A 12250-nucleotide genomic window follows, 5' to 3' on the forward strand; every position below is an offset into this window, starting at 1 on the left:
AGTAAACCATCAATCAACACACCAACTCTGTGTCCAAATGTTGCTTTATCTTTCGGCAGGAAAGATTTTCACAGTATCAAAAGTAAAGAATTGAAAAACAAGTAAAACAAAAACAAAAAAACCAAACACAAAAAGAGCAGTGTTGGGCCAGCAGTACCATCAGCCCCCAAGCCCACAGGCCAGCCCAGCCCCCAAGCTCTGAGTGTGGAGGCTGCGTAGCACCAGGAAGCGGCTCTGCGGAGGTCCTGAGGGGCCCCAGCATGAACAGCATCTATTCAGCTTTTGGTTGGTCCAGGATGGTGGAGCGGGGAGTGGGGTCTTGGGCAGGTAGGTGGGGATGTGATGAAGAAAACTGTAGACCTTCGGCTGGCAGTTGGGGTCTCAGGACACCCTTAAGAAGCTGGTTCTGGCAGGGGCTGAGAAAACAGAAGAGTATGGCCACATGGTGAGAAATGGCCCTATAGCAGCCTCCCTGTGCTGGCTCCGAGTCTCCACAGGTCCCCACGGAGGCAGCTGGGCTGAAAACACTGAACAGAGTTTCCCCATCACCTCCAGCAGAGGACGAAGGTTAAGACAGAACCCCCGCCCCACTGAACATCATCCTAAATCTCAAGGAATGAGGACAACACTTGAGGAACCCAGAGCCCCCTGCTGTAGGCCAGGGTGGAAGAAGAGCCCAGCCTCTCCCATTGACCGTGGAGAGATCACCTATGCTCTCAGACTCCCGCCTCGGGCTCCAGGTGCCTGGCCCAGGCTGGGTCCCCAGCCTGCACCAGCAGTGCTCTCTCACACACTCAGGGCTCACAATCAAGGCTACGAGAAGGGTGGAGAAGGTCAAAGGAGGGCATTTATTGGTGGGGAGCACCCCGTCTTGAGAAAGAGATCAGTCAAGAGGGAGTGAGAGAAGATGGCTGGATGAGGTTTCCTACAAGACAGGGACACTGGGCTGCGGGAGGCAGTGTGACTTGTTCTCTCAAAAGGGGCAACAGATGAAGGTGCCTGGGGTTCTAGTAGCTCCTGGCTCCTGTGGAGGTGGTGAAGAAAGGCAGGATGGCACCCTGGCCATGGCAGAAGATCCTGGGGGGCGTGGACATACTATGACAAAGGATCAGGGAGCCTAGGCCCACAGAGCAGAGGACCTGAGGCGAGTCTGAGGACTGTCCTGACTCTGGGTTAGTACAAACGTGACCAGCCTACAGGGAGCCCAGCCCTGAAGGCTGCCCCTGGGAAGCAGAGGCTAGTGTCAAGGGTGGGGAGGATCCTGACTCAAAAGGAGACTCAGGGACTCAGTCAAGGGTCCAAGAAGTCTGCTGCCTCGGCACCGGGAAAAGGAGGAAGAAGACAAGAGAGGACGTCCTTCTGAGGGGTGAGCTCAGCCCACCTGCCCCAGCTCCCTACTGCCTCAAAGGCAGCTATATGCTTGCCAGCCTGAAGAGGCCTGGCCCCGGGCACACATCTTAGGGTGAACTATGGCACTGTACAGCCATTAAGCCCCAAGCCCAGGACCAAGGCCTGCCAGCCAGTCAGTCTTCTCTTCTGCCCTGGGGGTTCCCAGTCCACTGCCTTCTCAGTTTTCTCTTTTTAGCCTGGAACAACATCTGATATGTCAACAATTCAGATAAAAATACCTGAGCAGGGGGCTGGGAAGGGAGGCCAGAGCCCAGCTGGGGGCCAGGCTCTTCTTCCAGGAGGGAGCTTCAGTACTGGTTTCCTCATGGAACCCATCCTGTTTGAGGAAGAAGGCCCACCTAGCCTCAATGCCTAAATGACCTCCAAGGCCTAAATGACCTCAATGACTCCAAGGCCTAAATGACCTCCGATGCCTAAATGACCTCAATGCCTAAATGACCTCCAAGTCTAGTGGGACTGCCCTCTCACTGTTCTCTTGGGGCTGGGTCCGTTTTGCATGGCTTTAGCTGGGAAGCACCTTAGTAGCCTGCATGGAGGAGCCAGGCCAGGCCAATGAGATTCAACCCTGAGGCCGATAATGTCAGGGGTGGGGGCAGCCCTCTGAGGCCCATGGCCCCCTGGGCACTTTGGGAGGCAGCTGGTGAGGGAAGTTAGAGGTCTGGCAATGACACCCCAGGGGATGGCAGTGCGGGAAGGGCCCTTCAGGAACAGGGACAGGTGGGCTCTCAGGAGATGAGATGGGGCCGGCAAAGCACCTAGTCCAACTCCCTGTGTCCTAGAGCATGAAATGGCCTGGAAGCGGCACAAAAAGTGGCAGAGCATGGGAAGAAGGGGTGCACAAAACACTTGAGGGGTCTCGATACCTCACTGAGCTGTGCTGGGAGTGGTTTTCTTGAGGCTGAAGTTGGTCCAGTTCACAGCAACTTTCTGACGCGTCTGCTTTGCAGAATCCAGACAGAACCTGTTGGGTTTGGGAGATGCCCAGGCAGGGGGTGGGGTGGGGGCACAATCAAGAGGTTCTCTCTTCTCCCCGCTGGACCCACTTCCAGACCTGTGAGCCCTGGCCACTAAGGAAACCAGGTCAGCTCTGTACAACCCCTCGGACTCCCAGGTGTTTGGGTCTAACAGTACGGGGCTGCCTGGGTGAGGTGCCCACATGCCTAAGGGGCAGTGTGTGAAGCGAGTGATCTGCCTTAGCATACAGCCGGCCTCCGCACCCTGGATTTTACTCTAGCGAAACTGAGTCAGCATGATGTATTTCTCCTGCCCTCAAACCCTTTTCATTTTACCTAGCCCACTCATTCCTGTTCTTCAGGTGTCAGTCTGGTTACCGCCTCTTTGGGGAAGGCTGCCCTGGCCACCCCATCCTTCAGCTTGGCCATTCCTAGGCCCTAGCCCCATGCCTTTTCTCCTCTAATAGCTCTTATCACTGAATTGTATGTATATGGCTCTCTCCCCCAACCTAGATAAGACTCTGCCCCCAAAACTCAACCCAGGCAAGAGCAGAGAAATACAAGTGAATAAAACTGGAGAAAGCCCTCGTTCTTGGGGCCTGACATCCTTCCTGCTCCCAGTCCCTTGCACCTTCCCAGATGATCCATCCTGGCTACCTGTGTCCCTACCTAGGGCGGAGTGGGGGGGCTGGAGTCCACCATGAGTGGGAGAGCAGGCAGCCTCACACCTACCTCTTGAAGTACTCCACCTCCCGGTCAGTCTCATCCATCTCCACCCCATCCATGTCCTTGGGCAGGAACACGTCGTCTAGGAAGACATAGCCAGGAGGGCTCAGTGCTCACAGCAGCCTCTGGGTCATGTTCCTGGGGCAATGCTGCTCACATGTAAGGACTACCCTCCACCCCATGGCCTGGCTGGGTGGGGGTCGGTCAGTCATTCAGTTCCTGGTGCACTCACCCAAGGAGGAGGCTGACTTCTCCTGCTTGTTGCGGCTCCGGCGGCTGCGGCCCTTGCCCTGCTGCAAGCTCTGCGGCCTTGCTGGACCTGGGGGCTGTACAGACTCCTGCTCCAGAGGCCGTGCCTTGGCTTCACCTGGCCAGTTTCGCCAGGAGCTGCCCTTCTCCTTGTCAGCTTTGGGGCTGTCAGCCCAGCCTGGTCCTGGTCGGGTCCCCTGGCTCCCTTCTCCAGCTTCAGCACAGCTGTCCACTCTGGGAGGCTCTGGGGCCTTGCTTGGCTGCTTGGGGCTAGGGGTCTGGCTCTTGGCACTGGGAGTCTCCAGGCAGGCCGGGGACTGGGAAGCTGGGCTCACTTCACTCTTCTTGGCCTGACTACCCTGTCTCTTGCCCTTCCGTGGCTTCCCACCTGAGGCCACAGGCTCAGGCAGCTCCTGCTTGCAACCAGGGGCCTCCTTTATGCTTGGCTCCTCAGAGCTAGGGTTACCTGGCTTGGGTGTCTTGACCCAGATCATCCGGGACAGGTTGGGCACGGTGTTGAGTCTCCTCACTAGCCCATTCTCAGGGATGATACCAGGAGGGGGGCCCTTCACCTCTGTCCATGGTGGGTGGGGACTTCTCATTTCTGCCCATGGTGGGGCTGGCTCTCCTGGAGCTTGCAACATATGGTTCTGAGGGGAGCCCAAAGTCAAAGGGGACAGGTCAAGGTTAATGTCAGGCCTTTGCTCTGAGGAGCCACTGGGGTTTGAGGGGACTAGACTCTGAGGTTTTGGCTCAGTGGCCCCTTCCTTAGAGAAGCCATTGCTGTCCACGCTGAGCTCACACATACTGAAGCTGGCACAGATGGAGTCCTTGACAGTGTTCTTGATCTCCTGTAGACGGCTGTTCAGAAAGCTGTTGACCCGATCCAGCTCCCGATCGGGCCACCCCACAAGACTCTCCCTGGCAGGCCTCAGCTCCCGGCTTCCAGAAACACTACGATTTGCTTGCTTCAGAGCTTCCGCTGCCAACTGGGCCTTCTCCTTTTCCTGCCAAGACAAGAGGCAGTTTCAGCAGGGGCTTGGCAGCTGCCAGGCACAGTGTGACACCTGACACGTCTGCCTCCAGTCCAGCTTTGCCACTAACTGGCTAGAAGCAGGGCCTGGCAATCCTGGCTTGCTCACCCTACAGTAACAAGGATGAAATGCAATCCGACAGGTACATGTCGTGGGGATGGAGGCAGTTATGCCAACAGAGGGTAGGATTTTTACATCTTGTTCATCCAGGGTGCTAGACTCAGTCCTAGGGCCTAAAAAGATTAAAGGATCTCAAAAGGGATAGGATCTCCCTCTCAGGCATAAGCTTAAGCAATTCACTCAATTGCTGAGTCTCAGTGGACTCATCTGCAAAATGGGGACAGTAATTCTAGAGCGAAAACCAAAGTGGGGATATGTGTAAGGAAGATTGCTACTATGGAGGCATTCTCTCCAATTCTGCAGGTGGCAGGAGAAAAAAAGCCATGACAATATGTAGGTCTTTCAAGAAGGAAGATGTGGGGCTGTGAGATACCACGGTAGATCAGACTGTTCTGGGTGGCTGGAAAATGAGTGTGCCCTCCTGAGGCTGCCTATGGGTGCTATTGGAGAGGGCCAAGTTCCCATAGGAAGGCTACTCACTGCTTAGTTGGCCTCAAGGAATCAAGGGCACACCTAAAGCATGCCCAGTGGCAGACAAGGGACCCCACAGCAAGAGGTAAAAGCAGCCCCTCTGCCCGGTTGAGGACCAGGAAGCTGAGGGAGGCTGGACTCTGCCACTCAGCATCGACAGTCAGATCGGGAGAGTGAAAGCAAGTCTGTGGCCTCTGAGTCACCCCACCCCTAACCTCTGGCACCAGCTCTGCCCAACCTCAAGGCACCAGCAGGCTGAGGAGGCCTTTAGAGGGAGACAGGAGACAGTTTTCAAAAGGCAATGGGAATGAGGTGGTAGTGGTGTGCTAGGGGCCAGATGACTTCACTATCTCACCTATTTATAGCTGATTTGGGAATGAAGGGGTAGGAACAGGAAAAGTTATGTGAGAAGAGGGCTTGCCACCACAATGTCAACTTAAGGAGGGTGACCCTCTGCCCCAAGCGGCATACATTTATTCTCTCATCTTTTTTTTTTTTTTCTGGTTGGTTTACGGTTTTATTTTTTAGTTTAATTCCATAATACATTTAGAATTTATCTTTTGAGTGACCTAATTAGAAATCTAGTATTAATTCTGCCTGTAATTTCTTCTTAATATTCTCTCATCTTTTTAACAGGCTGGTTCTATAGCTGACTAGGACCACAACTGTGGGACCTTGGACAAATCACTTATTCTTCCTGAACCTTACAATCTCCATTTATAAACTTGGGAGAAAAACAACCAACCTATATATGTCACAGGGTCACCATGAGGACACCTCAGTGGGTGTGTGTCCCCTTCCTTGGGCAATAATCACGTTGTGCCTTGGCACAGTGGTGCTCAGGTGAGAAAGAAACTCAAGTCTGGAGCAGCTGTAAGCCGTGGAGTTCAAGGCTACAGGCAGAGCTCTGAGGCCGTGGGGATGGACGAAGAACTGGAAGGCCCTTCACTTTGCTCTTCCTCTGTGCCAGAACAGCTCTGCTTTCACTTGTTAGGAATTGAGGGCCTGAGGACAATCTTAATTGCAGAAAGGACTTTTGCTGCTATACAAGTGTGAAACGACTGGTGTAGGGGGCATGATGTGGAATCATATATAATTTTGTAATGAGAGAAGGAAAAAGCATGGAACCACACATTTTTGCTATGTACCATAAGCCTGGTACCTTCCCATGTTGCCTCATTTAATCCCCACAACTGCCCTTGCTGTGTCATTATCCTCAGTTTATAGATGAGGAAACTTGACTTTGGAAAGAGTTAAGGAACTGACCCAAGATTACATGCTAGTTAAGTGGTGAGTCAGGAAAGCATACCCAGGGGTGATCTTCAGAAGTTCTTATGTTTTTCAGTATCATCTGACAATCATTTCTTGACCTGTAACTCTTATATGAGGCATTGGGCTGGGCTCTGAGAACTCTCTGTTCACTGACTTGAGTCTGCTGGGGGAGATGGACGCGCAAACAGGCTGTTTAATTCTGAGTGACAGTGTGAAAAGCGACAGGGGAAAAAGCACAGGGTGCTCTGGGGACCCAGACTGGGCCATCAGGAGAGGCTTCCCAGAGGAGGCAGTATCTCACTGAGCACTGAAGGATACGTGGGATTATCCTGGGAAGTGTGAGACAAACATATTCTAGATAAAAACTAGAAGAAAGGCTGGGAAATGGGAACATGCAGAATATTTAGGGAATGCAAATACTTAGAAGGACAGCTGGAGCACAGATTTCTTTTGGGTGGAGTAGAGTGGGCAGGAAGGCCACAGGGGCAGACTGAGAGATGAAGCTGGCAAGCTAAGCAGGGGCTAGATCCTCAAGAGCCCCGCAGGCCATATTTGATCCTAGATTTGAGCCTACGGGCAATGTTCAGTCACTGAAGGCTTTTTAAATAGTGCCAGTAGGGTGGAAAGAAGTGGATGGTGTGAGCTACTGGAGGGGATCACATGGCCAGGACTGTTCAGGGACGGGTGGGGGAGAGAATGAGATGAGTCGCGAAAACATCATCAACCATCACTACTGTTTCTACAGCAACTACTCTGTTCACTCTGCCCAACCTTTCTGTGCATCACTCCATTTCATTCTTGCAAAAGCCTTGAATTTTAGTTTCTACCGTTATTCTCATTTTATGGAGGAAAAAACTGAGGCTTAGAGGTTAAGTGATTTGCCCAAGGTCATACAGCAAGTACGGCAGAGCCGGGTTTCAAACTGGTCCAACTTCAAGGCCTGCTGCTCTCCATCACCATGATGCAGTCCTCCCCAGCTGGCATCTGGGGTTCTGGTTGAGGCAACTGGGTGGATGGTGGTGCTATTAACTAGACAGACAACGGAGAAGGAAAAGTGGGCTCTTTTGGAGAAAGGCGACAAGCTCAGTTTGGGATATGCTGATTTTGGGTACCTGTAGAATGTTTGTGAGGAGGTACCCACCAGTGGTAGGGTATGTCACTGTGAAGTACAGGAGAAAACAGACAGACATAATGACCTGGGAGGAAACACTATCTAGATGGCTCTCTCCCAGGGAGCTGTCTTTAAGGGGGAGGGCCAGGCAGAGGAAGAGGTGCTCACAAAGGAGAAAGGACAGAGGGCAGAGAGGAAGTGAGAAATGTAGAGAATGTGGCCTCCCCTTTCCCTTTCCCTGCCCCTACTTGAATGAGGTCAGAGGGGCCAAAGAAAACAGTGTTTGAAAAAGAGAACAAAGGGTGAGATGCTGCCTAGCGGAAAAGATGGAACAGGAGAAAATGATTCGGCAACAAAGAAGTCACTAGTGGTTCTATTGAGGAGTGGAGGTAGAAGACAATTTGCAGTGAGCTGACAGGAGTAAATGCAGATGTTTTTGTGTGATGAGGAAAGAGACCAGGGTGGTTTAGAGAGGCTGTACGCTCAAAGGACAGTTTGCTTTCAAAAAACAGAGTACTGGGCACAGTGAGAGGTTGGAGCCACACAGCGAAGTGGTATTAGACTGAGGAGGCAGGAAGGACAGCACAGGCTTTAGGTAGGAAAAGGACTAACTCTTCCTTCATGCAAGAAGGAACTCTGCAGGACAGTGCCTCCTCACTGGCTTTTAATCCTTGTTGAAACAGAAAGTGAGTTATCTGCCAAAAAGTAAAGTGGGGGTGGGGAGAGCCTGGCAGTTGGAGCAGAATGGAGGTCTAACAAAGGGGCTGGGGTGAATGGAAGTGATAAGGAGTCAAAAGACTAGAGAACAGCAAAGTGGGGGCTCAGGCAGGTGGGAGACCACTTGGCCAGAGTGCCAAAGACAGACTCAATCTAGCACCTTCCTCAAGGTGTAGGAGAGAGGCAGGCTGGGGCTGAACCCAGGACTGTGGTTTTTCTGAGTAGGTATAATGGAAGGACGATGGGGCAAGGAACTGAGAGGACTGGTAGGAGAGTGAATGAATGATACTCAAGGGATCTCAACTGGTCTGAGAAAGGAAGGAAGACAGGTGACAGTCTTCAGTGGATGAAGAGGAGTAGTGGTGGGAGGTTACAGATGACAGACCCGGGGTCGGTTTCAAAGGAGCAAGGGTTAGGACATTAAAGAGTCATGGTCCGGAAATGGTATGAGAGAACAGAAAAATATCCAGCTTTATCTGTCTCCCCAGGTGGGTAGTGGGTGGATGGCTTTCATGGTGGAAGCTGTATTTTTGGTGGATTGTAGTTAAATCTGGGAGGTGAGGGAGGGGTACTGTGGAGGAGGCTGATGTATAAACAGATAACGCCCATGATCGCTAGTTACAGGACATCAGAACTGCCTACTTTGTGTTGTATCCTGGCCTCTAGACTGGGTGGGGCATATGGGAGCTGTGCAGACAGTTTCTGAACTGTGAGTGGAGAATGATACATGGCAGACTAGAGAGATGTGCCAGATGCAGCCACAGCACAGTGGATGTTACCTGAGGAAGAATGCAAAGGAGGAAACATTTGAACTGGGCTTGGGAGGAGGTTTTTAGAAGGAAAAGGAGGAGGCAGAGGTGAAGGAGAAAGGATATCCAGGCAGAAATTTATGAAAAAACATACCAGGCCTGGAACTGTGAAGTGTGCTCCCTGGGACCTAACTGGGAACCACAGCCTTGGGAGGCCAGGAAAGGCCAGAGAGACCATTTCTGCCCACTGCACACTTCTGCCCAAGCAGTGCTGGCAGAGAGACAGCAAATGCCGACCATTTTCTGAAGGCAGTGGTGAGACCCTTTGGTTTACTACTTCAGGGTACAGGGAAGGGTTCCTGGTTTGTCCTTGGGGCTGGAAAAAGATGGAGAAAATGCTGTTTTCCAGAGCACCAGGGCTGTTTGACCACCCAGGACCTGGAGCTAGCTGGCTGTCAAACCCATTCTCTTCAGCTGCTGAGTGTGGCACTGTGCAGACACAGCTGGGGGCAGGCAGGCTAAGAGGTAATGAGGTGGCAGGGGACGAGCCATCAAGCTCTGCTGCTCGCCTGGTGGCAGGGCTGCCCAGGAACAGTCCCCTGGTTCTGTCCTTGGCCTTCTGGGAGGAGTTCACTCAGTCCTCAGGATGGGTCACTCCCATGGCTTCAATTACATCTCCATGCCAGCAACTCCCAGCCCCACATCGCCATCTCCACTCGGACCTCTCATGAGAATCTCCAAGTCACTGTGCCCCAACTAAATTCCCTGTCTTCTGCCAATTCCACCTGTGCTCAGTAAGGCATGCCATCCTGCCGGCCATCCTGGAAAACACCTAGGATGTATCTCTGACACTATCATCTCCTTGTCCTGAAATCAAGAGATCACCTGCCTCCTCTGAAAACTCCAGCTCTCCTGCTTCAGGCCCACTATCGATCACCTCTCCCCTGGCTCTTGGTTCTTTGGCCTGGAGTATCACCCCTTCAGGCTACCCTCCATACTGCTACATAGTCATCTTGGGAAGCACATCTGGTGAGTGCATTGCGTGATTAAAGCCCTTGTGTGAACCCCCCTCAGCTGTAGATCAAATCAAAGCTCTTGAGCAGTACCATTCCCTCACCTCTGTTATCTGCCTGCCTTCCCCTCGGTGTGAGCTCTGGCTTCAAAAACTGCTGTGGATGTGCTATGCCCGCTGCCGGGAGGGTCCTCCTGATGAATCTGTACTCACTCTCTACAACTCAGCTCCCCAGGCAGCCTAGTGGTCCGGCGTTTCCAGTGCCTCAGGCAGGATGGGGGCTTCCCTCATCCCAGCACTTGTTGCACACTAATGTGCTTGTCCAGTGTTGTGTTTCTCCACTGGACTGAGCTTTTCCAGGGTAAGAACTTAACTGCATAATATTTGGCTCCAAGTATTTGCAGAAGTGTTTGCTGAATGAACATATGACTGACTGACTGAAGCCAAGTCCTAAGCTTTGAGGAATCCAGCAAGCGGCTTCTGACGCCAGGACTTGTTTTTCCTCCAATCACCAGCCCCCTGGCTCCCTTACCCCAGTGCCTCCCAAACTCATTCAGACCTTCTCAGAGAGCCCTGCCAAGGCCTTTGGCAGCCAGCACTATTCATGCTTGAGAAGTCCTGGGGGTTGGGGGCGAGGGATTCCTCGAGGGAAAAGAGGTGGTAGAGCTGGGCTCCCCCCACACCCACCTTCTTTTTCAGCTTGTGCCGGGCCCGCTTGGCAGCCCTGGCGCTGTTGGGGACTTTGGGCTCCGTGCTGTTGATGAATTCCAGCAGCTCATCCACATCTCGATGGTCCACGGCGGGCTCCCCAGGGATCCCGCCCAGGGCGCCCCCCTTCATGGGCAGCTCCTCTTTGCGCCTGGTCAGCCTTGAGCGAAGCTTCTCTCGGATCTCGGTATAATTCCGACTCGTCGGGGCAGCGGGTGGCTGGGGGAGGGGAGGTGCTGACGTTACACCCTGGGCCTGGGAAGCCCGGAGCACTCCCACCCGCAGGCACCAAGCATGTGGTGAGAAGCAAGACAACTGTTCTTTCTACCACAGCCACAGAGGCCAAATGGCTTCACCCTCAGCCAGGCTCGGAGCCAAGGCAGTGGTGGGCGGGGGAGTGGGAGGTATGCAGCAGCGTTGTGAGCAAACTGACTTGGGAGCCAGGAAAGCAGGTTTGAGCCCAGGCTTCATCACTCGGAAGCTGTATGACCTTGGGCAGGTTCACTGAGTCTTTGTGAGCCTCGATTTTGTCATCTCTAAAATGAGGATAACAACTTCTAGCTCAAAGGTGACCAGCAACATAACTGCTTGAATTTCTTCTGTCCTCAACTGCTCTCCCCTAGCCAGAAGCCCTTTCCTCTTCACCTTACGAGACTTCTGAACTGCTTTCTCCCCCTGTCCAGAGACAGCCTGTACTCTGCTCTGAGCCTCCTTCCTGGCGCCATCTGTGCTCACGGCCTGTCCCTTGGCTGGCTCCCACACTGGGGACTGAGAGCCTTGGCTTCCACTCTGCCTTCATCACGCACAAGCCTTCGCTTCTCCGTGATTACGCACGTTATGTATACATACTCATCAGAATCATAGCTTTCCTCTGCCACTTCCTTTCTTTTTGCCTAAGGAAAAAAAGTCAATCTTAAGAGAAACCATGAGAAAAGCAAAGGTAGCAAATTGTTGAAAAATCTCTATCTCACCCATATGCCATGAGGATCTAGCAAGCAGACGCTGGTGAGGACTCACAGGGTCCAAGCACAATTATTAGTTCTATGAGCAAGGGGGGCCCTGGGAAGAGCAAGGTATTCCCCTGGCTCCCCTCGGCTGGCCCCCAGCCTGCTCTGGCCTGGGAAGGCTCACTCACCGCATTGTGGCCGAAGAACTCACAGTAGCAGCAGTCACAGAACTTCCCATCTCGCTGGTGGGTGGAGGATGAGGTGCAGGAGCTACGCTCCGAGCTGCTGTCCTCTTCCTCGCCCAGCCCCTCGTCTGCCTCGCACGGCTGGGGAAGCTGGCACGTCAGGCCACTGTGGGTAAACTTGTGCCCCTTGCACCCAGGGTCCCTGCTGATGTGGGAGAAAAGACAGGCCCAAAGGTGAGGAGAGGCAGGGCAGGAGCACGCTGTGAGGAGCCTGGGGAGCAGCCCCACCATCACCTTCGTCTGCGTCATCCCACAAAGACCAAGGCAGGCAGACAGAATGAGCCCCTTGTAAGAACAAGGCAAACACCCTCGCTGTTCCTCAGGGTCCCCCTCAATGGCACTGTTCTGGAAAGGTTCCCCGTGCCTCCCTTCCCGTCTACCACGTGAGCCTCCTGGACTCTGAGGGCACCAAGTATACCTCTATCACACACTATAGTGACGGTGTGTTTACCCATCTGTCTTCCAGACCAGAGTGTGCATTCTCCCTGAAGATATGGACTATGCCACTTCTATTTTTGGGTCCAGT

The 12250-nt window shown here is 53.1% G+C and overlaps 1 protein-coding gene across 15 annotated transcripts in view; it reads right to left on the reverse strand.

Annotated features, from left to right (window-relative positions):
- Positions 1–26: 26 nt before the first annotated feature.
- The window catches only part of FAM193B (family with sequence similarity 193 member B), a 31197-nt gene continuing 18973 nt past the window's right edge, over positions 27–12250 (reverse strand). For 9 of the 15 annotated variants that reach the window (XM_081502020.1, XM_081502027.1, XM_081502034.1 and 6 more), the window contains 6 exons: positions 11668–11869; positions 10512–10751; positions 3322–4345; positions 3096–3171; positions 2274–2371; positions 27–416 (listed from right to left, as the gene is read on the reverse strand). In XM_081502020.1, the coding sequence (XP_081358146.1) occupies positions 2275–2371; positions 3096–3171; positions 3322–4345; positions 10512–10751; positions 11668–11869 (1639 nt within the window). In that variant the 3' untranslated portion in view covers positions 27–416; position 2274. The remainder of the gene's footprint in view (positions 417–2273; positions 2372–3095; positions 3172–3321; positions 4346–10511; positions 10752–11667; positions 11870–12250) is intronic. The other 6 variants (XM_081502022.1, XM_081502030.1, XR_014057103.1 and 3 more) reach the window with 5 other exon arrangements.

Source organism: Giraffa tippelskirchi, chromosome 6 (assembly GCF_054371585.1).
Source record: "Giraffa tippelskirchi isolate mGirTip1 chromosome 6, T2T-mGirTip1v1.2.pri, whole genome shotgun sequence".
NCBI lineage: Eukaryota > Metazoa > Chordata > Mammalia > Artiodactyla > Giraffidae > Giraffa > Giraffa tippelskirchi.